Source organism: Drosophila erecta, unplaced genomic scaffold (assembly GCF_003286155.1).
Source record: "Drosophila erecta strain 14021-0224.00,06,07 unplaced genomic scaffold, DereRS2 tig00000021-arrow-pilon, whole genome shotgun sequence".
NCBI classification, from domain to species: Eukaryota; Metazoa; Arthropoda; class Insecta; order Diptera; family Drosophilidae; genus Drosophila; species Drosophila erecta.
The window spans coordinates 12,190,105-12,217,930 of record NW_020825198.1 but is presented as its reverse complement, the minus strand read 5'-3'; the positions used below and the strand labels follow the sequence as shown (position 1 = coordinate 12,217,930).

The 27,826-nt window shown below is 46.3% G+C and overlaps 10 protein-coding genes across 10 annotated transcripts; 5 read left to right on the top strand and 5 right to left on the bottom strand.

Annotated features, from left to right (window-relative positions):
* Positions 1–260: 260 nt before the first annotated feature.
* LOC6544683 (cell surface glycoprotein 1) lies at positions 261–2,336 on the bottom strand. The gene is made up of 3 exons (XM_026978169.1): positions 2,313–2,336; positions 1,456–1,534; positions 261–1,389 (listed from the first exon to the last, which is right to left on the bottom strand). The coding sequence occupies exons 1-3, from the start codon at positions 2,334–2,336 to the stop codon at positions 287–289; spliced, it is 1,206 nt and encodes a 401-aa protein (XP_026833970.1). The 3' UTR covers positions 261–286.
* A 315-nt stretch (positions 2,337–2,651) lies between these two features.
* LOC6544682 (probable endochitinase) lies at positions 2,652–3,340 on the top strand. Its single transcript, XM_001972437.3, has 2 exons — positions 2,652–2,688; positions 2,744–3,340. Exons 1-2 carry the CDS (start codon positions 2,682–2,684, stop codon positions 3,271–3,273), a joined length of 537 nt encoding a protein of 178 aa, XP_001972473.1. The 5' UTR covers positions 2,652–2,681; the 3' UTR covers positions 3,274–3,340.
* A 147-nt stretch (positions 3,341–3,487) lies between these two features.
* LOC6544681 (mucin-5AC) lies at positions 3,488–6,468 on the top strand. Its single transcript, XM_026978168.1, has 2 exons — positions 3,488–3,508; positions 3,607–6,468. Exons 1-2 carry the CDS (start codon positions 3,488–3,490, stop codon positions 6,454–6,456), a joined length of 2,871 nt encoding a protein of 956 aa, XP_026833969.1. The 3' UTR covers positions 6,457–6,468.
* A 1,242-nt stretch (positions 6,469–7,710) lies between these two features.
* Positions 7,711–15,179, top strand: LOC6544680 (collagen alpha-2(IV) chain). Its single transcript, XM_026977891.1, has 9 exons — positions 7,711–7,861; positions 8,609–8,744; positions 8,989–9,047; positions 9,113–9,216; positions 9,277–9,441; positions 9,504–12,974; positions 13,034–13,574; positions 13,635–13,760; positions 14,157–15,179. The coding sequence occupies exons 2-9, from the start codon at positions 8,673–8,675 to the stop codon at positions 14,926–14,928; spliced, it is 5,310 nt and encodes a 1,769-aa protein (XP_026833692.1). The 5' UTR covers positions 7,711–7,861; positions 8,609–8,672; the 3' UTR covers positions 14,929–15,179.
* A 35-nt stretch (positions 15,180–15,214) lies between these two features.
* On the bottom strand, positions 15,215–15,737 carry LOC26526589. Its single transcript, XM_015158819.2, has 2 exons — positions 15,707–15,737; positions 15,215–15,652 (listed from the first exon to the last, which is right to left on the bottom strand). Coding segments are annotated over exons 1-2 (408 nt in total). The 5' UTR covers positions 15,708–15,737; the 3' UTR covers positions 15,215–15,245.
* A 468-nt stretch (positions 15,738–16,205) lies between these two features.
* On the top strand, positions 16,206–17,233 carry LOC6544381. Its single transcript, XM_001972434.3, has 3 exons — positions 16,206–16,272; positions 16,333–16,415; positions 16,477–17,233. Coding segments are annotated over exons 1-3 (774 nt in total). The 5' UTR covers positions 16,206–16,271; the 3' UTR covers positions 17,167–17,233.
* A 24-nt stretch (positions 17,234–17,257) lies between these two features.
* Positions 17,258–19,679, bottom strand: LOC6544380 (mucin-2). Its single transcript, XM_001972433.2, has 2 exons — positions 19,673–19,679; positions 17,258–19,581 (listed from the first exon to the last, which is right to left on the bottom strand). Exons 1-2 carry the CDS (start codon positions 19,677–19,679, stop codon positions 17,258–17,260), a joined length of 2,331 nt encoding a protein of 776 aa, XP_001972469.2.
* Positions 19,680–20,591: 912 nt separating this feature from the next.
* On the top strand, positions 20,592–21,615 carry LOC6544379 (probable chitinase 10). Its single transcript, XM_001972432.3, has 2 exons — positions 20,592–20,685; positions 20,741–21,615. Exons 1-2 carry the CDS (start codon positions 20,620–20,622, stop codon positions 21,518–21,520), a joined length of 846 nt encoding a protein of 281 aa, XP_001972468.1. The 5' UTR covers positions 20,592–20,619; the 3' UTR covers positions 21,521–21,615.
* Positions 21,616–21,941: 326 nt separating this feature from the next.
* LOC6544378 (peritrophin-44) lies at positions 21,942–23,188 on the bottom strand. The gene is made up of 2 exons (XM_001972431.2): positions 23,117–23,188; positions 21,942–23,050 (listed from the first exon to the last, which is right to left on the bottom strand). The coding sequence occupies exons 1-2, from the start codon at positions 23,145–23,147 to the stop codon at positions 21,942–21,944; spliced, it is 1,140 nt and encodes a 379-aa protein (XP_001972467.2). The 5' UTR covers positions 23,148–23,188.
* A 495-nt stretch (positions 23,189–23,683) lies between these two features.
* Positions 23,684–25,282, bottom strand: LOC6544377 (chondroitin proteoglycan 2). Its single transcript, XM_001972430.3, has 2 exons — positions 25,205–25,282; positions 23,684–25,143 (listed from the first exon to the last, which is right to left on the bottom strand). Exons 1-2 carry the CDS (start codon positions 25,224–25,226, stop codon positions 23,726–23,728), a joined length of 1,440 nt encoding a protein of 479 aa, XP_001972466.1. The 5' UTR covers positions 25,227–25,282; the 3' UTR covers positions 23,684–23,725.
* Between the last annotated feature and the right edge of the window lie 2,544 nt (positions 25,283–27,826).

Sequence of the window (27,826 nt, the reverse complement as noted above, 5' to 3'; positions counted from 1 at the left end):
AATTGACCCTTATCTCTGTCAATTACGTTGATCATGTTAGACATGGCCCTTTCGTGTCAGTCTAATTGAGATGTGAACTTTGGGCATTGTAGTTCCTAGAAGTCATCACCTATCGCAGTGTAACCACTCCCCAAAATTTGGTGTTCGGAATTCGCAAAGTTGTGAATGAATGTCACGAACAAGGTCTTGTTTCTCCCCAAGATCACTCAAAAGTTAAAGGGAAACCCATCTAGGGAAAATAACGTTTTTTGAGAGCACGCTATTATAATATATGTATTTTATTTGTCTAGGCACAGGACTTGTCGCAAGTCAGTTTGACCGAGTTCCAGTATAGATCACTTGGACAATCCATGACGAATCCTATATCCCCATCGCAGTGTATGTATAAATGGCAATCGTACGGATGCGGCAGGAACTGGACTCCTTGATGAGCTCGACAGGAGGCGTTCGCATCCACGCTGGGAGTTGTCTGGGTGGTTGGATTTGTCTGATCTGATGGATCGCCCGAGGATTCTTCGGGCTCATGCGTGGCAATTGATGTTTCTCTAGTGTGCTCTGCAGTGGAATCCGAAGTACCTTCAGTGGTCTCCCCCGTCGGTATCTTAGTCTCTTCAGTTGGTTCTAGAGTCGGTTGACCTGTGGGACCGTCAGTGGGCCGTCCAGTGGGATCCGATGGATTTTCAGTGGGTTCCCCGGTTGGCTCCGATTGCTCATTGGTGGAATCCGATGCACCTTCAGTGGTCTCCCCCGTCGGTATCTCAGTCTCTTCAGTTGGTTCTAGAGTCGGTTGACCTGTGGGACTGTCAGTGGGTTGATCTGATGGATTTGATGTTTCTCCAGTGGGGGGTTCTGTGGGATCCGATGTATTTTCAGTGGTTTCTCCGGTTGGCTCCGATTGATCTTTAGTGGAATCCGATGCACCTTCAGTGGTCTCCCCTGTCGGTATCTCAGTCTCTTCAGTTGGTTCTTGAGTCGGTTGACCAGTGGAACTGTCAGTAGGTTGATCTGATGGATTAGATGTTGCTCCAGTGGGCTGTCCCGTGGGATCCGATGGGTTTTCAGTGGGTTCCCCGGTTGGCTCCGATGGTTCATTGGTGGGCTCTACCGTGGGATCCAATGGATTTTCCGTTGGCTCCGATGGTTTTTGAGTAGATGTGGTATTAAATGGCGGTTCAGTAGGTGCTACTGTGGGCCTAGCAGTGGGACTCCATGGTTCATCGGTTGAATCCGATGGGTCCTCCGATGAGTCATCTGTGGGATCCCAGGGCTCATCCGTGGGATCATCAGGATCCTCAGTGGGCTTTGGTGAAACAGTTGGCTTGACACATTGTCTGGCACTGAGAGCAGTTGCTAGCAGCATAAGCTGCAAGGACATCAACATCCAGACCACTGAAACCCAAAAGCGTTTGTCTTTAATGTTAAAGAATAATATTCAAATTCTCCTCGAGTACTTACACTTCATTGCAGCGACGATTTGTGAATAACTTGCAGTATGCGGTGCATTTATAGCATTTCGAGCTGCATCTGATTCAGCCTTTAATTAGCATACAACAAGTCACTAAAGTGCTATTTTTATCACTATCTTGGGCAAACATGATAAGATTGCAATAACTTGATTGATAATGAATTCGAACTATTTAGTGGAGAAGGGAAAACAAATATAATTGGTTGAATAAAAACAAGATCGTAAAGCCCACAAAATCTATATGGAATGTTTTTAGTTCAGGCACGGATGCTCGTGTGTTATGGATACAATATATCTGCTTATAAGTATCCATTGAACTTACGGTTATCAAGATCTAGTAATTGACTTTTCAATTATTCGCGATAAGATAATGTTAAGGCAAAAAGCAGTTACAGAGATGACTCACAGAATCAAGTTGACAATCATTAAATTGATAAATGGAACTTAAAAATTTCTGTATAAAAGATATGTAATATTCACATATACATAGTTTATTTTCTAATACGTGCAAATATGTATCGATTTAATTAATAAATTGTTATTCTTATCTTTAAAGCTCGAAACAAAGGAAATACTATTAAAGTAAATCGTGTAAGTCAATTTGAAAATTTAAAGCACATCTTAAGGAAACTAAATATAATATACTTTTGTGGTAAGGGGCTTGCGAATCGCAGTTTATATGTTTCCGGATGCACTTGAGGTAACTAGGGCAGAAGTTTTATTTTCCCAGAACACTTAATGCTCGAGCGTTTGTAGTTAAGAATGGTCAATACTGATAACGCGTACTAATTAGGAATCGACAAGGAAATACCTAAGAATGGACACGTAAATAATCAGCCATATTAACAATAATAAATGTGTTATTGATCATTTTTTAGTATCCTACTAATTAAGAACAATATTGTAAGCTATTATTTACCTTGAATAAATATCATTAATTTGAAAATATGTATGATAATTGCTATAGCTTGTTGTGGTGCAGAGAGAATATTTCTATCGATTCATTTTTTGTAGAAACTTGGGAGGTAATAAATTGATCAAAGGATGTGAAGTTAATTTACTATGACTTATGACTAACAACACACGTGTAATCACAGTTGATTACACCGATAAATATTGATGATGATTAGTTCTGTATAACGTTGAGGAATATGCTATATAAGCACGGTACCTTAGTAAAAACTTTTACTCTGTCGGAACGTGTAATTTTAAAAACATGAGAGGTAGCTCCGTTTTTTCGCACCCTGAACCGAAAACCAATATCGCAATTTCTTTAAGGCTTTCAGATTGTTGGATTGCTTGGATTGTTTGCACTTCTTGTAAGTGGATCCACCTCGTCTGAAGAAGATACCATCATTGATCTAGCAACAGATGCATCTACCACTGAGGAGGATACTACGGAGGTTCCAGCCACAACACTACCACCTCCAGTCCTGTGTGCTGATGAAGATCTGTTTCTCCCAGCACCCGACTGTAGAGAGTATTATCAATGCCTGCACGGTGAGGGAATTTTGAAAATATGTCCGGAAGGCCTCTATTGGGACCGCGAGCTGAATGTTTGCAACTGGGACTCTCTGCATTGTGATGATGCCGAAGACGAGTCCACCAATCCACCGACCTTGAATTGCGCATCCGGACTACCATTTTTGCCCTATCCACCGGACTGCAATAAATTTATCCAGTGTGTCTACAACATTGGCTTTAAACTGAGCTGCCCGGGTGGTTTGTACTGGAACCAACCTCTTCAATCGTGTGACTATACCTGCGATAATACGATTGAGTTCTCGGGTGCTCACCAGGTGCAATAACCGCATATTGACGAGGAAGTATTTTGTAACACCCGAAAATGTACATTAAATAAAAGAAATAGCAGTACAACGTAATTGTTTTTCACCAGACGGCAATACAATTGAATTGCTCTTAAAGATAGCGGACTTCGCGAAAAAGATCAGATAAGATGTGGAATGGCTTTAATTGCTGTTATAAATATCAGTGCACAAAGCACAGGTATCATTTCAGCAAATGCTTCTGTGCAACTCGAACGTAAATCGGTAGTGATGAATATTAAGAAATTTATATTATGCGTTGTGGTGACAGTAGTAATTACAAAAGTAGTGTACGTAAATACGGAACATCAACAGGCTTTACACAACCTAAGCAATCAAGTCGATAGTGATACTCAGTCTACAAAAGCTCAGACAAGTGAAATAATTAACCACTACCACTTAAACAAAAACGACGATACGGCATCAAATCAGGAAACTGGCGTGCCATACTACTATCAAAGAAATATAACCGATCTTCCAAAAAACAAATCGCTACCGCTTAAAGCAGAAGGTACTAGAAATGACAGTTCGGGTATTACAGCACTATCAGGTGCAATAAGTAATAAACCTGACAACGCAACAGCTGTCAAAGACTCAACACCGATTCTTGACGAGTTTACTACAGTCGCCAATGAAACAACTAATGCTCCTAAGGGCAGTACTACGAATGAGGAAGATACAACGCTTGGGATCGAGACAACTACCAAAATTACGGGGGGTAATACCACGATGGAAAATACAACACCGATTCCTAACACATCTACTACAGTCGGTAAGACCACAACTAATGATCCTCAAGGGAACACCACGATTGAGGTTGACACAACTCTTGAAACTGAGACAACTACCGATAAGCCAGGTTCCGATACTACGGTGAAAGATTCATCAACGATTCCTGAGCAATCTACTACTCTCGCCCAGGATATAACAAAGCATCCTGAAGACAGCACTACGATTAATGATGACACAACTCTGGCAATCGAGACAACTACCGATAATCATGGGGATGACACCACGGTAGAAGATTCGACACCGATTCCAGATGCATCTACTACTATCGCCTTGGACACAACTAATAATCCGGAAGAGAGCACTACGATTAATGATGACACAACTCTGGCATCCGAGACAACTACCGATAAACCCGGAGCAGATACTACGGTACAAGACTCAACACCGATTCCTGAGCAATCTACTACTGTCGCCGAGGTCACAACTAAAGATCCTGAAGGTAGCACTACGATTGAGGAAGACACAACTCTTGCAATCGAGACAACTACTGATTATCCTGGGGATGACTCCACGGTAGAAGATTCAACACCGATTCCAGATGTATCTACTACTATCGGCTTGGACACAACTAATAATCCGGAAGAGAGCACTACGATTAATGATGACACAACTCTTGCAATCGAGACAACAACCGATAAATCTGTGGATGACACCACGGTAGAAGATTCAACACCGATTCCTGACGAATCTACAAATGTCGCCCAGGACACAACTAATAATCCGGAAGAGAGCACTACGATTAATGATGATACAACTCTGGCAATCGAGACAACTACCGATAAACCTGGAGCAGATACTACGGTACAAGATTCAACACCGATTCCTGAGCAATCTACTACTGTCGCCGAGGTCACAACTAAAGATCCAGAAGGTAGCACTACGATTAATGATGACACAACTCTTGCAATCGAGACAACAACCGATAAATCTGTGGATGACACCACGGTAGAAGATTCAACACCGATTCCTGATGCATCTACTACTATCGCCTTGGACACAACTAATAATTCGGAAGAGAGCACAACGATTAATGATGACACAACTCTTGCAATCGAGACAACAACCGAGAAATCTGTGGATGACACCACGATAGAAGATTCAACACCGATTCCTGATGCATCTACTACTATCGCCTTGGACACAACTAATAATCCGGAAGAGAGCACTACGATTAAGGATGACACAACTCTTGCAATCGAGACAACAACCGATAAATCTGGGGATGATACCACGTTAGAAGATTCAACACCGATCACTGACAAATCTACAACTGTCGCCCAGGACACAACAAAGCATCCTGAAGAGACCACTACGATTGATGTAGACACAACTCTTGCAATTGAGACAACTACTGATAATCCTGGCGATGACACCACTGTAGAAGATTCAACACCGATTCCTGACATATCTAGTACTATCGTTCCTGCCGAATCAACTACTGCTGGATCTATGGACAGCACCACCATAGATTATTCAACGCATTCTCCAGAGGATAGTAGCACAGGTAGTGAACATACTACAAATAACCCCAAGGACGATACCACTATAGAGAATTCTACACCTTATCCAGAGGAAAGTAGCACAGTTGTGATTACGACGAATATTCCCCATGAAAGCACTACTTTAGACGATTCTACCCTGTCACCTGGAGTAAGCAGTACTGCAGGACAGGATTCCACTACAGCAGAAAATAAACCTGGAGAAAGTACAACGATATCTGACACAAGTTCCACTCCAGTATACGAGACCACGAGTAGTCCAATTCCATCTTCCTCAAGATCCACAACCTTAGAAACCTCATCAACTTCTTCCCCTGATACCACAACTTCAAATGTACCACCACTGTCGTGCAGTACCGGGTATCAATATTTACCCCACCCAACAAATTGCCATAAATTTATTCACTGTAGCAACGGATATGAACTAATTATGGATTGCCCAGCTAATCTTTATTGGGACTATACCAAATTCGCTTGCAGTGGAGACTCAAGTGTTTGCTACAACGACGTTGAGAACTCCAATCCAGAGGAGAAGGCTTGCGGCCCTGGAGTGGATTTCCTTGCTCATCCAACGGACTGTACCATGTATTTGCAATGTAGTAATGGCGAGGCATTAGAGCGCAGGTGTCCAGATCCTTTGTATTGGAACCAGGAGATAAAGTCATGTGATTGGTCCAATAAATATTGCACAGATCTTCGGGCGGCTCAATCGATTTCTTGCGCAGCGGGCATGAATTTTGAAGTTTTTCAAAGCGATTGCTCTAAATACGTCAAGTGCTTTGGCTTGAGAGGTGTTGTAATGAGCTGCAATTCGGGACTTTACTGGAATCCCATTAAGCAAGTTTGCGAAAAGTCCAAGTGGTTCTGCACATAAGAGTAAGCCCAATTAGTTTTAGTAATGCCAATAAATAATATATAGATACTTTATTTGGCAGAATCGATTAGAAAAATGTAACCGAAATTATAAAGAACGTCTAATAAAGAAACTCAATGTTAAATTCTTATAGTAATTAAAAAAACAAATTCACTAACATTTTTATTTCACTTGTGTTTGAGATGATCCAAATAGATATTTTTGGATGCATGCAAATTTATTGCAATAGACTGACGCACTTTGGTGTAAAGTACCCTATTGAAATGGAAAGAAAAGGTATTCTCAAATCCACCTGCAGGTGTTCAAAAAATTGGTTCTCATATAAATTCGTGTTACAATGCAATACAAAACACTTTCATACGCATTAAAAATGGAAAACAAGGTTAAAGACTGTTTTAATTGCAGTTGTATATAGTAAAATAAGTAATAGGTACACTGTAGCCGGCTTATTGGCTTTCCACAGTTCCTAGGCCTTTTTGTAGATCTTATCAATCTAGGTTTCAATTAAAAATATTACTAGCCTTGAAACACACCCCATACAGACGATGGGTATTTAAAAATTGAAAATTTAATGCTTCAGTTCAATTAAAACACATGGTTTCATAGAAGCTTTTAGCAGATAAGGGAATAAAGCCGAACTCAACATTGAATGGGGGCTGGTAGAAACTGCTCTATATATAGATATGACGATGGGTAGTCTAACCAGAAAGCGAAAGCAAATAATTAGTCTCAAAGGTTATCTGATTAAATTACTTCCGCCAATTTTTGATTTGTACAAATAAATAGGTGGCTTGGGAAATCCAAAGCCCAATCGATTAAGCCTTCGCCAGATGCAAAGAGACCACAACAAGTCAAGTGAATGAGTGTGGGCAGGGACACACTTGAAATGTATCCAAGAGATATACAATTGCGTATCTTTATATGCTAATAAATGCCAGCACATTTCCTTAAAATGGGTCAAAAGAGCCCCCCATCCGTTGGCACCACGATGAGACTACGATGTTGTAATGCCCACAGAAACTCATTTGTCGAGGGGGACGTCGCACCTCCCCTTCCACCGCCAGGCGACCAAGTGATCGATTGACACGATCAAAGCGCTGATACGTAATGGAATAGACACTCGACTGAATAGCACTGGCGACGAGCTCCCAGCTCGGGGCTCCAAGTGCCCTGATCCGCCTCACAGATACCAGCGCTCTGCGCTGGTGTTGATCCTCCATAAATATTCATGCTGGCCAAATGCAAATGTATTGGAAATTGCTCGCCTTCAATGAATTTGAGTTCTGCTCAAGCTCTAGAGTTTTGATGCCCGTACAGCCCAGCGTTATTCGCAATCCAGCAGTTGTCGCGATCGGAAGCAAATCGGAAAATCTCCCTTGGATTCCTAGAATACGCAGCCGAAAAAGTATGTGCCTAGGATGTATGCTCTCGAATCAAGGACACCGAAAAATATGATCTCTCAAAGTCGAGGGATTAGTGAAAAAAAAGAAAATAAAGCATCCTATTAATTGTGCAGTGCGGCACGGACTACGGATTGTAGAATTTGATTTCAAAAATGAAAATGTGAACCCCTGATTATGGGAAAATATGCAGTGAATTTGAAACATTAAAATCAAAGGATGTACAAGCCTATTTTATTAGTTAAGGGTCTCAGAGAACCATAAGTGGAAAACAATGAAAAACTTATAAAACAATTATGTGTATAGAGACTACTATTTCAATCATAATATATTAAACATTTCTTTAAGCTGATGTATATCACTTCTGTAACAATTTAAATGTAAAACAATGTAACTTTGTAGTCGCCAGGATAATAATTCTGTTATCCTTCCGAAGTGTAAAGTGCTTCTGTGACTGGCTTTAAGAAGCTTTTATTTTTTACACATGAAACTCAACGCAAAGATTTCAGGAACGGATACGGATTCGAAACTAACATAAATCAGCTCTAGCGATTACATCATTTCCAAGACTGAAATATAACCCAAGATCGATGGCCTTTTTTGGCATCGAACAGCACAGCGTGCGTGCTCATTCGAAAGAAAAGTGATAACCCCTGAAAGTGACGGACAAGAAGCGCTGAGAAGGAGTATAAACTAATAATAACACGCATCTATATGGTGTATTGATAATAGAATTGAATTTCATCTTACAGTTTGCTGGTTGTGTTGCCGCGACGTCGACGCATTTCAATTGGATTCAGGGCTTAATTTATTGAAATGTTGCCCCTTCGCTTGGGCCTGCTACTTGGCGCCGTGCTTTTCGTGGCAAGCGCAAATGGAGCTGCCATCGTAAGTTTACGAATTGTTAATGAATCCCGCCCAGAATTAGTGCTTCTGAATTAGTGCGTTTGAATGGAACCAAAGTAGTGTAATGTAAATGAACTCGGTTCGAAAAGTAGGCGATAAGCCGTAATTTGACCAAGGTCAGTTCTTACAAGCAGCATCTAATCGAGCGCACTGGCAGAGGCCCTTTGAATGAATAAAGATTAGATTGACATTAGCATTGAATTGAAATCGATGTGTTACCTTTCAGGAAAACGAGGTTTCCAGTCTGAGCGACTTGCAGCGGGAGCGGAGAAGCGGCAGAGGCTAGTAAGTAGTTAGCAACTATTTCGGAAAAGAGTGGAAAAGTAAACCCTTTCCACCTTTCTCCCCAGTTCACGGGGACAAACCCAGTCTCAGTACTTAAATTTCGGCAAGCCCGAGGAGGATGGAAAGGCCGAGGCAGAAGCCACCGAAAATGGATCTCGCTCAACTGTCTGTGAGTACGGCGCAGCTGAGTTCCATTAGCACCTTATCTAGTGACCTAAAACCCTTTCAGCTGGCACCCATGGAATGGGCCAGGCTCAGAGCCAGTTCTCATCAGGGGACTGCAATGGATGTTCTGGCTACCAAACGGATTACCCCACGGCAGGCAGAATCCTGGATGCTAGCGGATCCGGAGCGGTCGGTAGACCCGATGCCATAATAAGCTTACCCGGGGGAGGTAAGTCGTATATGACCAAAATGTATACGGTCCGTGTTTCTATTTTCCAATTCCTAATGCAGGCGTGCACGGAGGTCTGGGTGGCCAGCCAGGAATCGGAGGTCAACCAGGAATTGAAGGTCGTCCAGGCGGGCAATCACGACCTGGAGAAAGCCAGATAGGATTTGGTGGAGCTCGCCCTGGATATGGAACTCCATCTGGTGTTGGGGGGCCAGGTCAAGTTGGCAGCGGATCGGGACAACCGGGATCAGATGGACAGTCGGGGGGTGAACAGCCAGGAGGCGGAGTCAGACCATCCGGAGTCGAAAGCCAACCTGGTATTGGTGGACAGACAGGAAACGGTCAAGTCGTATACGGAAGGCAGCCAGGATTGGGAGGACAGACCGGAGTTGGACAACCCGGATATGAAAGCCAACCAGGAGTTGGCACTCAGACCGGTTCCGGACAACCCGGATACGGAAGCCAACCTGGTGTTGGCGGACAGGTCGGAGGTGGGACACCCGGTTACGGAATTCAGCCTGCAATTGGAGGACAGATTGGATCCGGACAACCCGGTTATGGTAGCCAACCTGGTACTGGCGGAGCTGGACAATCGGGATACGGAAGCCAGCCTGGAGTTGGCGGACAGGCCGGAGCCGGACAACCCGGATACGGAAGCCAACCAGGCGTTGGTGCTCAGACCGGGGTCGGGCAACCAGGAATTGGTGGACAGACCGGTATCGGACAATCCGGATACGGAAGCCAACCTGGAATTGGTGGACAGAGCGGCACCGGGCAACCTGGTTACGGATCCCAGCCAGGGATTGGTGGACAGACCGGTGTCGGACAACCCGGATACGGAAGCCAACCTGGAATTGGTGGACAGAGCGGCACCGGGCAACCCGGTTACGGATCCCAGCCAGGGATTGGTGGACAGACCGGTGTCGGACAACCCGGATACGGAAGCCAACCTGGAATTGGTGGACAGAGCGGCACCGGGCAACCCGGTTACGGATCCCAGCCAGGGATTGGTGGTCAGACCGGTGTCGGACAACCCGGATACGGAAGCCAACCTGGAATTGGTGGACAGAGCGGCACCGGGCAACCCGGTTACGGATCCCAGCCAGGGATTGGTGGACAGACCGGTGTCGGACAACCCGGATACGGAAGCCAACCCGGAATTGGTGGTCAGAGCGGCACCGGGCAAACCGGTTACGGATCCCAGCCAGGGATTGGTGGACAGACCGGTGTCGGACAACCCGGATACGGAAGCCAACCTGGAATTGGTGGACAGAGCGGACCCGGGCAACCCGGTTACGGATCCCAGCCAGGGATTGGTGGACAGACCGGTGTCGGACAACCCGGATACGGAAGCCAACCCGGAATTGGTGGTCAAAGCGGCACCGGGCAACCCGGTTACGGATCCCAACCAGGAATTGGTGGACAGACCGGTGTCGGACAACCCGGATACGGAAGCCAACCTGGAATTGGTGGACAGAGCGGCACCGGGCAACCCGGTTACGGATCCCAGCCAGGGATTGGTGGACAGACCGGTGTCGGACAACCCGGATACGGAAGCCAGCCTGGAATTGGTGGACAGAGCGGCACCGGGCAACCCGGCTACGGATCCCAGCCAGGGATTGGTGGACAGACCGGAGTCGGACGACCCGGATACGGAAGCCAACCTGGAACTGGCGGAACCGCTCAACAAGGATATGGAACTCAGCCAGGATCTGGAGGTCAATCAGTCAGTGGAGGGCAACCCGGATATGGAAGCCAACCTGGAATTGGCGGACAGACCGGACAACCCGGATATGGAAGCCAACCAGGAGTTGGCGCTCAGTCCGTAGCCGGTCAACCCGGATACGGAACCCAACCTGGAATTGGCAGACTGACTGCAGCCGGACAACCCGGAGTTGGCGCTCAGTACGGAGCCGGTCAACCCGGATACGGAACACAAACTGGAATTGGTGGACAGACTGGAGGCGGTGGCTCACCTGGAGTTTTAACTCAGACAGGAGGGAAACACGGATACGGAACTCAGCCTGGAATTGGCGGTCAAACCCTGACCGGACCAACCGGATATGGTGGCCAAGCAGGATATGGAGGCCAGCCTGGAGCCGGTCAACCCGGATACGGAACCCAACCTGGAATTGGTGGAGCATCCGGGTACGGCAGTCAACCTGGAATTGGCGGTCAAACCGGGGCCGGACAACCCGGATATGGTAGCCAAGCAGGATATGGAGGCCAGCATGGAGCCGGTCAACCCGGATACGGATCCCAACCAGGAATTGGCGGACAGACTGGAGTCGGACAACCCGGATACGGAAGCCAACCAGTAGTTGGTGCTCAGGCCGGAGCCGGGCAGCCTGGATACGGATCCCAACCAGGAATTGGTGGAAAGACCGGTGTCGGACAGCCCGGATACGGAAGCCAACCTGGAATTGGTGCTCAGACCGTAGCCGGGCAACCCGGATACGGATCCCAACCAGGAATTGGCGGACAGAGTGGAGTAGGACAACCCGGATACGGAAGCCAACCAGGAGTTGGTGCTCAGACCGGAGCCGGGCAAACTCTATACGGATCCCAACCAGGAATTGGGGGACAGACTGGAGTAGGACAACCCGGATACGGAAGCCAACCTATTATTGGCGGACAGGCGGGAGCCGGGCAAACCGGATACGGAACACATCCTGGTATTGGCGGACAGACTGGTACTGGACAAACTGGAACCGGACAGCTCGGATATGGTAGCCAGCCTGGAGTCGGTCTAACAGGATACGGAAGCCAACCTGGTATTGGTGGACAAAGCGGCGCCTTACAACCAGGATACGGAAGCCAACCTGTTATTGGCGGACAGACCGGAGCCGGACAACTCGGATACGGAGTCCAACCAGGATTTGGGGGACAACCCGGATTCGGAAACCAACCGGGAATTGGCGGACAGACTGGAGCCGGACAACCTGGATACGGAGTCCAACCTGGATTTGGAGGACAACCTGGAACCGTACAACCTGGGTACGGCAGCCAACCTGGAATTGGCGGACAGACCGCAGCTGGACAACCTGGATATGGAGGCCAACCTGGAATTGGTGGATCAACTGGGTATGGAACACAGCCCGGAACTGGAGATCGAACAGGAATCAGTGGTGGTCATCTCGGGTACGGAACTCAACCTGGAGTCAGCGGACACACCGGAGCGGGACAACCCGGATTCGGAACCTTACCTGGAACAGGTGGTCAGGCTCCGACCGGCCAACCCGGATACGGACAACCAGGATATGGATCTCAACCAGGAGTTGGTGGACAGACCGGAGGCGGACAAGGTGGATACGGAAGCCAACCCGGATTCGGTGGATCGGCAGGTTATGGAGCACAGCCAGGAGGTGGAGGCCAAAATGGAGTGATTGGAGGGCAACCCGGAAAGACCGGAGACAGTGCTGGACAACCAGGATACGGAACCCAGACAGGGCAAATTGGGGCGCCAGGTCGGTATACAGATGGAAGTGCAGGAAGTCAAACTGCACCTGGTGCTGTGGGCACTAGTGGAGCTGGTAAGTAGCTATCTAGATACAGGAGTCGCAGGCAATGTATTGAATTGTTCGTTTGCCAGTTGCTCCCGGTACCAGTGGAGCTGACGACGCCTTCTCCCAAGCCGAGTCATCAATTGGCGACGGACAAGCCTCGGCAAGTGCTCAGGGCAAGAAGAATGGAGGCACGGCCAAGACTCAGGTGTCGGGAACTTACAGCTCCGGCGGAACCTTCAGCGCCAGTGCAATGACGTCCGATGCGGATCGTGCGGCCAGTGCCCAGGTGACAGGAAATGCTGATGGAGCCGTGAGTCAGTCGCAGGGATCGGGTGGTCCTGCCCAATCGCAGGCCCAGGTACAGGTGGCCAAGGACGGCGGCACCAAGGCCTCGTCGCAGAGCGGTGGCATCATCCAACAGAGCCAGAGCGAGGTGCACGCCAATGACAAGGGCGGTCTGGCGGACGCCCAGTCGAGCGGACCCGGTCAAACCTCCTCCCAGGCCCAGATCGGCTTCCGTCCCGGCCAGGAGGCCAATCCGCCGGCAGCTAATGGTGGCGGCCAGGCATCGTCCTCATCTGGCACTCACTCTAGTCAGAGTAGCTCGCAAATTCACGGAACCTCCAGGTAGTAGAGCTATAGGATTATTTATTGCTGAAGCCATTCATCATCGGCCTTGTATTCCAGCTTTGGTGTTTCCTACCATGGTGCTGCGCAGTCCGCGTCGGGCACCAAGGAGCAGGTGGCTACTTACAGGGAAGCGAACAGGGAGCTCTTCAATACCATCAGTCAGTTTGGCAACAACGGGAATGCGTAAGTAATCGGAGAAACATGAATAAATAATATGTGTGTAGTGTTACAAGTAAAAAGGGATAAAGGATCCTAATGTTTTCAAATTGGCAAGAAATGTTCAAAATTGATTTGGAAAAGTTCCAAGTGTAGTTCAATCAATTTGTTGTGATTTTATAACTGCCATGCCTTTCTAGAATTCCTAGCAATTCCTTGATAAAACGTAGTCATTTTTGTATACTTACTGTGGCTATTTGTGTTGGATACATAAACGAATAAATCCTTAAAAACTGCTAACTACTTTTACTTACTACTTAAACGGGAAGTACGTGCTGTAAGTTTTTTTTTTCCATTTTGTGTAAAGTAAAAAAGTGATACAATGTTATTTCATTTTATTATTATTAACTTTTCAACTTCCAGTGTTACAGATCGAGCTGATGCCGTCTACAGTGGCCCCGCGCTTACGGATGAGACCGACAGTGTGCCAGAGGCTCAACTGAAGTCCACCAAGCCCAAGGAGGAAGCGGAGCAGGTGGTGAGCAAGCCAGAGCAGCCGGAGCCCGTTCAGTACGAGGATGAAGAGGACGCCGAACCGGATGAATACGATGACGATGAGTACTACAACGAGAAGCCAGTGAAGCTAGAGGAAACCCCAAAGCCGGCCAGCATGGTGAAGCCACCCGAAACCACACCCAAACCCAAGGTCTACGAACAGTCATCGACCACGCAAAGCCAACAGGCAGTCGTGGTGCCGGTGGCAGGTGAGAAATATCAGGTGGTGCAAAAGCAGAACGGTAAGGCCACCATCAATGCTGAGCCCTCGACCACCGAGGCCATACCACCAGGATTCCGGGGAACCGTGAATGTGGAAAAGAAGTTCCACACCAAGGCCCTGGAGCTGCACCCTGCCAAGGGAGTGGAGATCACACCCGACACCAACGACGAGGGTCCGGTTCGGGGTGACAAGCCGCTCCTGCGTGCTCCTGATAGCTACGTGACCGTCACCAAGTCGGTGACCGGCAGCATGGACAACACCAAGAACCCGCCGCAGGAGAACAAGAACTTCCAGTCCACCTACTACACCAAGTCCTCGACGTGCGGCTACTTCACCTTCTCCTGCAACATTGTCTACGGCGCCAATGGAAGGAGCAAGATCTGTCGGCCCAAGGCGCCCACCAATGGAAAATGCTAGGATGGGCCCTTCACTATAGTACCACCCCACCCATATTATGGTAGATCAGTTCCAGAGGGGCTCAATCTAGAACAGCTCAATTAGAACCACCAACTGCCATCTACAAACACCTTTTTGTATTTTGACGCAGCTTGCTCTTGAGCATTTAAGTGTTTTTCGCAAATAATTAAACGGTTTCACTGCCATTTCTTGAATATGTCGTACGACTTGCAACTGTAATTAATATTTAATAACAAAACACCACAAAAAAAGACCATTTTTCTGCGATTTCCTTATTCCGAACCGTTTGTGCGAAGTTGTTTCAGATGTTGTTCAGCCTAAATACAGATTTTATCGCAGGTAAGGAGCTGGGAGTTCCAAAAGAGGTATTGTGGGCAGGGCATTACGAACGGCAGGTAGTCGCACTGAATATACTGGCTGCAATTTCCTGGGTAGGGTATTAGGTGCTTGAGCTTATTCTCACACAGTTTCGCGAGATCGGAATTTTGTGGATATAAGTTGTTCCCATTCGGCATCGGGTCAATGGAGGAGCAGCCAGCGGTGGTCTGCAAATCACATTGTTGGAGCTGTGAGTTCCAATGAAATTCCGGCGGACAGTCAAACAGCCGTGTCTCGTAGTACCCATGGCAATCATTGGGAAGGGGCCATCTCGACACAGCTTGTGGCGTGCAAAATCCGGTGAACAAGGCACATAGTGAAACAGTCAGGTATATCTGAGCTAGCACTGAATAAAGTACAAAATGTTTTAGTAATGTTACGAAAATAGTTAGGCTCGCACTTTTCCCTGCTTCGCGAAGATTTTTCTGTCTGAGACTGCAAATCCGATGTGTCTGGTTATATATCATTGCTGAGTAAATACACGTTATTGACAAATTGATACGGCGCCCTCATCACACCTGTCCTTGGAAAGATAAGCTTGGCCGGTCAAGTGGAAGGGAAAATAACACGTACGACAAGTACTGCCTGTTGCTCACTAAATTCAAAAACCTATTAAAATAATTGACAGTACTCCAAATTAAACAGTGGTCAAAGCTTTCCGATTAGTTCCACTCCAAATCAAGGATAATTTAAGTAAAATTAGCTGTGCGTTGAATTTATATTATTAGGGAAAGTGTGGATATACCTGACCTGGGCAGCAAGAATTCCATATGTACACATGGCATATCTAGGGGGAGTTCTTATAAGATTTGTCTTTCATTGTTTACGCAATCTGATGTGCGATAAAAAGGTGTTGAGCACTTGAACATGATAAATGTGTCCAGCATATGGCTGGTATAAAAGGCCGAGTTTTTCCAAGTTGTAGCATCCATTTTCTTGGACGGCTTTCACCAAACAACATCAAAAGTAACAGAAGGCACATAATCCTGAACCCTTAGGGCATTGACAAATAATTTTTTTTTGCAGTGCGGCAAGGATCTGCTGTTATCTGCCTAGGATTGTTGGCTTTCATTGCAGTTGTTGACTGCCAAGCAATCAATAATCTCGCGGTGAGTACTCGAACCGGCTAAAATCGATATGGTCTGGGAAAGTCGTTTTTCATATTTACAGCCCACACTAACCGAACACTCTATACAATGCCCACCGTTCGACGATCCCTACCACAATGTGATGTTGCCATATCCCAACGACTGTCGCAAGTATTACGTATGCCAAAAAGGACGCGCCTTCGAGTACCAGTGTCCTCCGAATTTGTTCTGGAGCCAGATGACCTACCGCTGTGACTACAAGGAGTACTCCAACTGCAACTCGGACCATCCCAGCTCCAGCCAAGATGTCGAGGTGATATTCAATGCATATCCCGGGGATTGCAGTCGATTCTACGAGACACGTATCCTTCGCTGTGAGCGAAACTTCCAGTGGAGTTCATTGTACCAGAGCTGCGTACCCCCCCAGTACGGGGATTGCCAGAACTCCGCTGTGGCCTTGCCACCCGTATACCCGATTACCCCAGTGCCTCCCTTCCCAACCCTACCAACCGTGAGCCCCTATGATCCCATGCCCACCGCTGCTACTCCGCCGTCCCTAAACATAGCTCCTACGGAACTGAACTTTCTGCCCATTGATGTCCAATCGTTGTGCAATATAAGTCCTCCCAACGCGTACATTCCTTATCCGGGCGACTGCAGCAAGTTCATCCATTGCGGACCAACAGCAACCATTCTCTCATGCGCGGATTCCTTGAAGTGGAATCCTGTCCAGCGTGCCTGCGTCATTTCCAGCAATGGGTGCCAGTTCTAGAAACCAGGGCCTTGAACCACCAAACAGAAGGCATGAAGTTACAACGTTTTAATAACTACTTTTACAAAAGCACACAATAAAAAGAATTTGATTACAAATCTGTAACAAAACCAGCCATCGCTTTTAAGGACTGCCATATGGAAAAGCTTGAAACATGTGATTTAGATTTCGGTAAGATGTGCAAAGCACTTGGATTGCAGCCCGCCAGCTGAGGATCCGTACATGTGAGAATCGTGGGATTGAATTCTTCTCCCGCCGGGCAGGCATAACCCACCGGAATGGGGTAGTCACAAGCTATGTACTTGCTACAATTGCCGGGATAGGGCACCAGTGATCCTTCGGCCTTATCCGCACAAATACCATCCGGCGATGGCTTTATGGTGGTTGTTGTGGTTGTGGGAGTAGTTACGGGAGGGATTGTTGTGGCTGGAATGGAACAGTTTGCGTACCACGGAGCCATACATCTTTCCAGAGCGGCACTGAATTCCTGACCCTCGTGACAGTTATAAACGATGGGAACGGGCTGAATACATTGTATAAACCTGGTGCAGTCATCCGGATAGGGAACTAGCTTTCCCGCAGGAGCTCCATCGCATGGATTTGGTTGTGAACCTGGAGTACTTGCTGTTGTTACTGTGGTTGGTCCTTCTGTGGTACCTGTGACTGCAGGGGATGTTGTTTTGATTTCACGACATGCCTCGGGCGAAACACCAGAACCACATTGCCCAGTCCACGGATCGAAATATTCGTCCATGCTGCATATACCCATCATGTAGGAGTCGTCGTCTGTGCAATAAATATACCATTGGCAATTGTCTTGGTAGGGCAAATTAAGGCCGGTGTTATTGGAACATATTGGAGTGTCGGGGCTAGGAGTTGTGAGTCCAGGCGCTGATGTTGTGGTCTCTCCATTTGAGCAATCGCTAGAATCCCACTCTACGCATCTCTGCAGAGCCTCGTTAAAAAACAAGCTCGCCGGACAGTAAAATGCAATGGGTACAGGACTGGCGCACACTATGTATTTGTTGCACACCTCGGGATAGGTGGCATAATAACCATCACTCTCCCCAGAACAAATGCCTGAAATATCCGGAGGATTGGTGGTTGTTTCCTCGGTATTTGAAGTAGGTGTTGTGAGTGGCGAGGTGGCTTGACTTGTGGGGGATGCGGTGGTAACTCCAGATTCCTTACACGCAGTCGGAGAAACATCAGGGCCACAATTTCCGGTTTGCGGATCGAACCAGGCGTTATAAATGCAATTGGCAATGGTGGACTCTCCGTTTCCCATGCAGAGAATATACTGCTGACAGTTTGTGGCGAGTGGGTACGAGGCTCCCAGTTCTTGATCGGCACAAGGATCTTTCGGAGCTTGTGTTGTTGGCGCATTCGTGGTAGTTTCGAAGGATTCAAGACAAGCGGTGGCTGATACATTTGGACCACATTCCCCAGTTTTTGGATCGAACCAGGAATTCGCCATGCATTTCGCAATCGTTGATTCACCATTATTGAGGCAGAGCAGGTACGACTGGCAGTCGGATTTTATGGGAAAGCTGGCACCCAGTTCTTGATCGGCACATGGATTACCACCACTGTCTTCCGGCGATGTTGGCTCAACAGTTGTGTTAATAGTTGGTGTCGAGGTTGGAGCGATTTCTCGGCAAGCTTCGGGTGATATATCGGGACCGCAGTTGCCGCTGCTCGGGCTAAACCAATTGTCAACGGGGCATGGAAATATTGTGTAAGAGTTGTTGCCCCAGCAGTAATAGTATTGCTCACAGTTTTGAGGGTCCGGAAAGGTAGTTCCCTGATTCTGATCCCCGCACTTGGTAAAGGACTCCGCAGCAGGCGTTGTGGTATCCCACGCATCTTGCGTAGTACGGTCACCATAGCACCACACATTATCCTTATCGTCACAGATATTCAAATCCGGATTGAAAAGCATCCCACCGGGGCACTGATAAACTGTACTTAGGTGATTCACGCACACGTAAAACTCATTACAGTTTTCAGAGGAGGGCAGTAAGGTGTTGTTACTTATGCCCAAACACGGATCTTCCGGTGGAGATTCTGTGGGTGAAGGTGAAGGTGTTGGATATGGCAACGGTTCGCAGTCAACGGTCCCTGGTGTGTCGCAAATTTGCAGAGGATTGTTGAAGAGCTTTCCGTCGGGACAGTACTCCAAATCAGCACAAGAATCATGGCATGATATATATGCGTTGCAGTTGTAGGGATATTCATAAAAACCATTCGATAAGGATTCACAGTACGTGGAATTCGATCCCGAAGATGTTACGCACTCATTTGAGTCGCGTTTCGAAAATGGTAATATAGCATTTGGGCTAAAATCATTCCATCCAAGAACTTCCACGCAAGGTGTTCCCAAAAGCCAAAGAAAAAACGGGAAAACCGCACGCTCTATAAAGAAAATTAGACCCATCAATAAGAAAAGTCCAGCCAAAATTATGCAATTTCATATTTTTTCGACATTGAACAGTATTTTACTCACCTTTCATTATGTGAGGACAAAATTTACTATTACGCTTAAGACTTTGTTTTCTTACGAATGATCACGGAAAGTTAATCCACTGTTCAGGTTAAAATTTAAATATATTTTCTTAGTGGTTGATATCGTGTGTTGATGTGCCAACGTCTTGGAATTAACTGAAATGGGATCGCATTTTTGGCAGTTTCAAATCAAACCCCTCATAGAGACATTTTTCCGCTGATAATGGCAAATAATATTGATAACATTCTATTGGTCAAGGAACTAGACAACAGCTTATTAATAATGTCCCATGATAAACATCTTTCCAATTCTGTTTTCGTTATAATTAATTTCGGCGAGATATCACAACAATGAAATTCCCCGGAAAGTATAAGCACTCCACTCTCTTTTTTGAAGTGATATTACAGGTAGGAACCCAATGTTTTACATTCTTATAAAGAACGTGGTTTATAGTTCGATAGGTGTTACCTACTTTTAGGCTCCATTCGATAATGTTAATCAAAACATATAATGAATAAAAAAAGATTTTTAGGTAAACTTGCATTGTATCAAGCACTAGCTTATCTGGCGAAGAGGACAGTTGAAAGTGTAAATAGGTCTAAAACTGGTAATTGGTATTCGTTGATTCGTTCATCAAAGTAGGAATTATTTTTTGATGGAGCAGTCAAGAAATTGGTCTTCGACCTGGGCACACGTTCAAATGTAGGAATGCCACTTTTGATCAAACGTAACATATGTTTTATATGAACCCTTATCAATTCCCAGTAAGAACTTTACAAGATAGTACTTATACTTGAGTTCTTTTATCACATGAGCAATACAATCAGATTCTAGCAATTTACATGCCACCAAGTCATGCAAATTTCCCAATAATGCTAGTCTATAAAAACGCAGTTCAATGAATGGAAAGATTCAGTTCGATAGGACACTCGATAGCACCACATAAAATGATGCTATTTGCACTGCTCTGGGGAATGTTAGTACTTCAAGAAAGTGCACAGGCTGTTGTACAAGTATGTTGGAAAACACCCGAAAAAGTATGAGAAATAACTACGTCCACATTCACAGAACGGATTTGCATTCAAGACGTCCTTATGCGAGGGTAAAAATGGGGGGCTCTTGCCCATGTTTGGATCTTGTAAAGGATATTACGTGTGTGCTGATGGAAGCGCTGTGACCGGAACTTGTGAAAGGAATACGCTGTTCAATCCTTTGACATTGCACTGCGACGATCCTGAGAATGTGGATTGCATGTTCGATGGCAAGGATAATGCTAGTGATGACACATCGAGCTTTGAAAGCGATGAGGACGATGAAGACGAAGTGGCCAAAACGGATCCTCCCGTTACTGTCAAACCGACGAAAAAGCCGCGACCTATAATCCAGGACAGAATGTGTGCTGGCAAGAAGGATGGAGTGCTGCTAGCAAAGACCGGATCCTGCCAGGAATACTATGTCTGCAAGGCCAAAAAGCCCCATCTACGCTCTTGTCCTGGTAAACAACACTTCAGTCCAACTCGTCGCACTTGCATGAAGGCCTCAGAAGCCAAGTGTTCGAGTGGAGCCCAAGAAAATAAAGAACTCGATGGTCCTGCCATTACGGGAGGAGTGTGCTCCGATGAAAACGAAAACTCCCTCGTTGCTCATCGAAGCGATTGTAGCAAGTTTATGCTCTGCAGCAACATGATGTTTTTGGTAATGGACTGCCCAACTGGCCTGCATTTCAATACAGCCTCTTCGCGATGCGATTATCCCAAAATTGCCAAGTGTCAGACGAAGCAGAAGGAGAGCAAAGGCAAATCGAAGTCAAAGAAACCTGTTCGCAAGTCGAAAAAACTGCGCTTCTAACTATATTTTCTAAAGACCCCAATAAAGTGCTTGAATTAATAATAGTTCACAATAGTCCAAAGCTTAGGCGGAAAAATAATTACCCGCACTTTATAAGTATAAGCAAAGGCACTAGAATAATTATATTATATATAATTATTAATAATATTCTAGTGTCTAAAGATACTAGAATAATTATATTATATAAATTATTATTCTAGTGTCTTTGGTATAAGGGTATAAGCGGTATACGGCTTATGGTTAAATAAAGTGAAAGATGAAGGTAGCCAACTCAAATTGCAGTCGACTTATACAACTTGCATACGACTTGTAGATGTGCAGTTATCTGCTTAGATTGTATAGTTTTTATCTAAGAAAAGCCAACACCGTTTTATGCAATACTCGTTTAATACTCTGCTTTAAATATTTTTTTTGAAACCATTTAGCACTTAACATTATCGGCCCAATCGCAGGATTTGACCAGCGCATTGTACAAAAGTCCTGAGGAGCAAGTGAAGTTCACCTCACACTCGCACTGGCAGACGACATAATTGGAGCTACATCCTCCGCTGGCATCGGCGAACATGGTACCATCCCGCTGGCCAACACATCGTCCTTGGCTCTCGCAATAAGTTCCCGAGGGTCCGGCATTGGGACCACTTGGCGGCGGAGATCCATCGTCGCAGTCAACATTCCAGGGATAATCGCACTGCTCTATTTGCGAATTGTACAGCAGATTGTTGGAGCACCGCTGCTCAAATTTCTTGCCATCTACGCACTGGTAGAAGGCGGAGCAATTTTTCTCCACCGGCCATATGGAATTGTTGGACACATCGCAGCAATCGGAATCGCAGGTTTTGGGAATACACACATTCTGTGTGTCGACCTCGCATTGCCCCAGTGTGGGATTGAAGAACTGCGTAGCGGAGCACTTCCTGGCCACAAGTTTTCCGTTTATGCACTGCAGGTATCCGGCGCAATCTGCAGGATTAACCTTAATCTCATTCTCAGTGCAAGACTGTTCAGTTCCCTTGCACTGGCCATTGTCCTCTTCGCACTCCTTGCTCAATGCATTCCAGTAATAGCCGGAGGCACAAGATTGAGACACGTACACTCCGTTAGTGCATATCTGGAACTTGGAGCAATCGCTGGGATCGGCCTTTTTGCTTCCCTCGGTGCAGCTTAGGCACACTCCGCAAGTATCTTCAACGCACTGATTCAGGGTCGAATTGAAGTAGTCTCCACTCGGGCAGCTCTGGCTCACTATGTTCCCGTTAACGCACTGTAAGTAGCCGGCACAGTTCTCCGGATTTAGTTTAATGTCCCCTTCCACACAGGTTGGCGGCTTGCACTGGCCATCATCTACGACGCAGACTTCCAAGTCCGAATGCCAATAGGATCCGCTTGCACAGGACTTGGATACAAATTCGCCGTGACAGCAGGCCAGATACTTGGTGCAATCATCCGCATCCACTTTTGTCTCGCCATCCTTGCAGCACTCAGCTCTTGACGAGCCCACGAAGAGGGAAACTATCAGGCATATGGCAACTCCTGGATAAAAACGCCGGGTCAACAATCAATCCTCTCAGTCCTCAATTATCACTGCTCCGTCCTTACCTCTCAATTGGGCCATCTTTGCACTCCGCATATCGAACGCTCACTGATGATGATGATTCGCCCCATATCGCCTTTTATATTTACCGGCAATTAAAATAATTGAATGTCTCTTCCTGCGGCAGAGCAAGTGGCGGTGATAAAGTCGGAACATCCGTGATACTATCAGCATATACCTACAGTAGTTATCCAAGCAATCGAAATTGTCACTATTTATAAGACTCAGCGGTGCAAAAGAAATTATTCTCCACATGCTAGTTAAATACTTCAGTTGCCATATACGAGAACGGAAATCGTAATGCCATTGAATGCCTCTGAGTACATACATAATGAGGAACAACTACTGATTTTAAGTACCGATGCTACCGACTATTTTGGAACTATACATAGTGATAGCAGCTGCTGTACCAGCTACAATCTGCTAGAAGGAACACACCCCTTCTCTTTAAATTTACGGGTAGATATGTTCGATAAGCTCTGGCCAATCTTATTGAGTGCCGACACCTGACGGCATTTTCCGCCACAAAACTGATTAAAATGATTTACTGACCCAGAGTTCCATTAATAAATAGTTGCTTTGATAATTCATTTCTTTATTCGGCCATCGGTCACCTAGAGAGTGCAAGCCACTTGGTCCTTATAATTGCAGGTCAGCAAGCTTTCGTCCCAGTACAACCCATTGGGGCACTCCAGGTCTACTTCGCACTCACACTGGCAGACGACGTACTTGCCACAACTTGTGGTGGACTTAAAGTAGGTACCCTCGCGTTGTCCCAAGCAACGGCCATTACTCTCGCAGGCGATTCCCGAAGGTCCTGCGTTGGGACCAGAGGGCGGGGTGTATGGCCACGGGCAATCATAGTCCTGTGGGTACTCGCATTCTTCGGTGTTGGGGTTGTAGACCAAGTTGTTGGGGCAATACTGCTCCACGGCGCAGTTGAAGTTGCACTTGTAGAACATGTTGCACTTGCCGTCCACCGGAAAGAGTTCTCCCTCCGGCTGATTTTGGCACACGGTGCTGGTGGTATTGCAGACCACCGTGGGCACATAGTTCTCAGGATAGTCGCACTGATCCGAGGTGGCATTGTAGACGAGGTCTCCATAACATTCAACCACCGAGGAAACAATTGCGGAACTAGTGTCCTTAGCCCAATCACACACTTGGGCACTCTCGTTGAACTTCAGACCCTCGGAACAGGGCATCGCAATGGGGCACTGGCACTGGCAGACAAAGAATCCATTCGAATCGGGGTCCGCAACCATATAGCCATCCCTTTGACCAGCGCATCTGCCCTGACTGGAGCAGGTGGTACCGGACGGTCCCTCGATCTCAGAGGAGCCATCGGCGGTGGGGGTGCAGTCCACGTTCCACCAGTAGTCGCAATCGTTTATCTCCGTGTTGAAGTACAGACCGGAAGGACACTGGAATTCTTCGGCACACCCATTGTTGCATTGGATAAACCTCACGCAAATCCCGGGCATATCCAAATAGGTGCCAGTTTTCTGATTCACGCAATCCGTACGATCACTTTTGCAATACGCGGGCACCAGACCTGGACCCGAAGGCGTGGTATTGGAGGAGTTGTTGGAGTTCTCATTCTCCGATGTTGCATCCGTTGGATCAGTGGAATCCGAGGGATCCGAGGGACCCGAGGGATCCGTGACCGAAGTGGGAGCATCCGTATCGCAGTCCTCGGTGACCGCTGTGGATTCATCGTTACCTCCACTGGGATCTTGGCACTCCTCGGCACAGCACTCGCAGGTACACTGATCATCCACTTCGGCAAAGGCCGACAGGCCCAGGCAATTAGCCCGCCACTGGAAGTCGCACTCCCCCAGCTCCCGATTGAAGTGGAGTCCGCGAGGGCAGCTGCCGATTATGGACACCCCTCCCTTCATGCAAACCACAAACCGGGAACAGTGGGTGGCCAGCGGAAGTCTCGTGCCATCCTCCTGATTCTGGCAGACATTCGTCAGCTGGGCTACCACAGTGTGCAGACCTGCGGCAAGCAGCAGAACTGTCCAGAGACCTGAGATGTGGAAACCGAAAGGAGTTACTTGCTCTAAGTAGCCAACTCTTCAGCAGCTCACCCCCAAAATTGACTGGTCGCATTCTCCCGAGATCACCTTCAAAGTAGTCAGAATTTCGCGAACGACTAAGCTGCAAACCAGGCCGAGTAGCCCCATTTAACTGCCAAGAGTGCGCCGAATCAGTAGTCAATCTTCTGATAATACCAATCACCATACGAATCTCTCGATTAATTCGGCAATGATTTGTTTGCGCCACAACGCTATCGCAGGTGTAATTAGGTGTGTGTGTCTGGAGCTCGGCACTGGGAAGCTCGGGCCGCCTTATCAAGACCTGCACTTCAGACCCAGAAGAGACCAGGCTGAAGGGAAAGCAATATTTTGGCATATGTCTGCGGATTCTTGACTACTGAATGGGTACCGTCCCGGCGCCCACCTAATTTATGTTTTGCCGCACGCTCCTAGATAACCACATAACGTATACCTAATCACTCGATTCGCTTTATTGACACTTGAAATTAAATGACGTTTACTGTCGCGTAAAATGAAGTGGCAGATACAAAAAAAACAAACTCTAAGATAGATTTTGGCATGCTTTGTGTGTTGCATTCGGAATAGAATGTTAAGCTGAGTTGAAGCAAATTAAAAGTTTCCCGTCAATCGGGTAGTGATTGTTAGGACCTCCAATAACCGCCATCGAATACACTTATTAAATTCCTGGAATGCAATCTCAGCGGTTCAAGTACGTCGATAACAAATTAGGAAACTCAAAAATAGCATTTTTCGTTGTCGTTTCACCGGAAGATGCGTTCTTAACTGGGATGCCAATCTTAATGACGAAAACTACTTTTCCCTGTCATTTCCCTGGGGTTACTGGAGCGTCCCAACCACCGGGGCTCGTGGGGCATGGGGCATGGGGCATGGAGGTCTATTTGTCACAGAAACGCAATCGGTTCATGACAAGTACTGTTATGGGCTTAGAAGAACCGGAGACGCATCGCCGAAGCAGACTGCGGTGAGAGGCTTCCTGCCCGACGACTCAGCAGATGAAACTGAAGACAATGCAATTCTAATTATTCAAACGCTAGCCAAGTACGCTTGAATTAAATTACCAAACTTGGGGAGGCCCAAATGGAAGAAAGGAGAGCAAAAGTGCTCTGAAGTCTAGGCCCAGGCACTTGAGTTGGAATGGCTTAGACTCTTCGGTGTCCATTACACTGGAGAAGTTGTGCTCAGCCCTCGGCTCGTCCGTCTGAGGCCATATGGGACAACAAAAGACGGGCCAGCGGAAATATGAGTGGATGCCATCGGTGCCATCGCATCGCACCCAATGCCCCCCGTGCAGCCTCTATTATAAAAATCTTCTCAGGTGTAACAGGTTTCTCAGATTTAAACAGAGGTCGCGCCTGTGTTATACACAGTCATCAGAGGCACTCGAGTCGCCTCGCCTCGCAAGCGATCAGTCGGTATCTTCAGTCCAAGGGGTGCAGGATCGGTAGCAGGAGCTACCTTCAGGAGCTGCACTCCCACTTCGAGTCGAAGAACTGAGATCGATTGGTGCATAGATATCAAGAAGCCCCACTCAATTCAACTCTAGCACCATTCGAAATCAGTGCTTTTGATAAGAAACAATCAGCGGAGTGTCAAATCGGAGCGAACTTCAAATGTGCTGTTGAATAACTCAAATCGGAACACTCTACATACAAATTTTAAAGAAAAAACTTATCTCAATTCAACGTACAATGAGTGCCAAGTTGTAACCGCCAAGTTGTTGCCGAAAGAAGCCAATAAAGTGCAAGCCGCCTTGTTGACCGGGTCTTTAGTCACTGATCAGAATGAGTAAACAACAATTGCTGTGTCATCAATGTGAATAGATTTCTTATCGCTGTCTTGGCAAAAAGTGTGACACGACTTCTTAGTTGACTCCAATTTTGTGTTGATTGTGAGAAAGGCACCTATTGTACCCCTAAGAATTTATTATTTGCGGAGACACTCTTCTCGTGTTCTCCACCAAATTGTGTTCCTAACCCTTTTTAGAAGTACAGAGGACTACTACATCATGTCAAGTTTAGTATTTATTCCAAGAACATACATCGACAAGTTGAACACAAAGCCTTAGATATGAGGCTTTCAACATTCTTAAAACAATAGATACATATTGTTATTGGGTTTTGAGTTATTGGGCCTAAACATTTACTGACCACCGTAACATTCCTAAGTATTCCCCAGTATTGTTTGCCCCAAAACATATTCATAGAATATATGAACATTATAGATAATAAAGTAATCTAACATTAATAGCATTCTTATCTCAACAGACACCTTTGAGATACAGATACTCTGCTAAGCGAAAAAATGACCAACATCTGACCTTGAGTCCGCATATCGACTACCATAATACTCTTGCTTATCAATATAGAACAGTGATATTTGCTCACATGGAAATATGAAAAATATTTTAGAAATCACCAATTCTATGCATTACCCCAAATCTTAAGGTATTTATATATTTATTTTTAAAGGAAAAGAGAATTTCTTAGCAGTAGGTTGTTTAAATTTTAATTAACAACCCATGTTGCTTAACCCGATCATCGCTACAGTGAAGGTATATAATAACCAAATCTAAAAAAAGGTATATATAATATATAAAACAATTAAGTATTGAACGCCAAGTTTTAACCATCA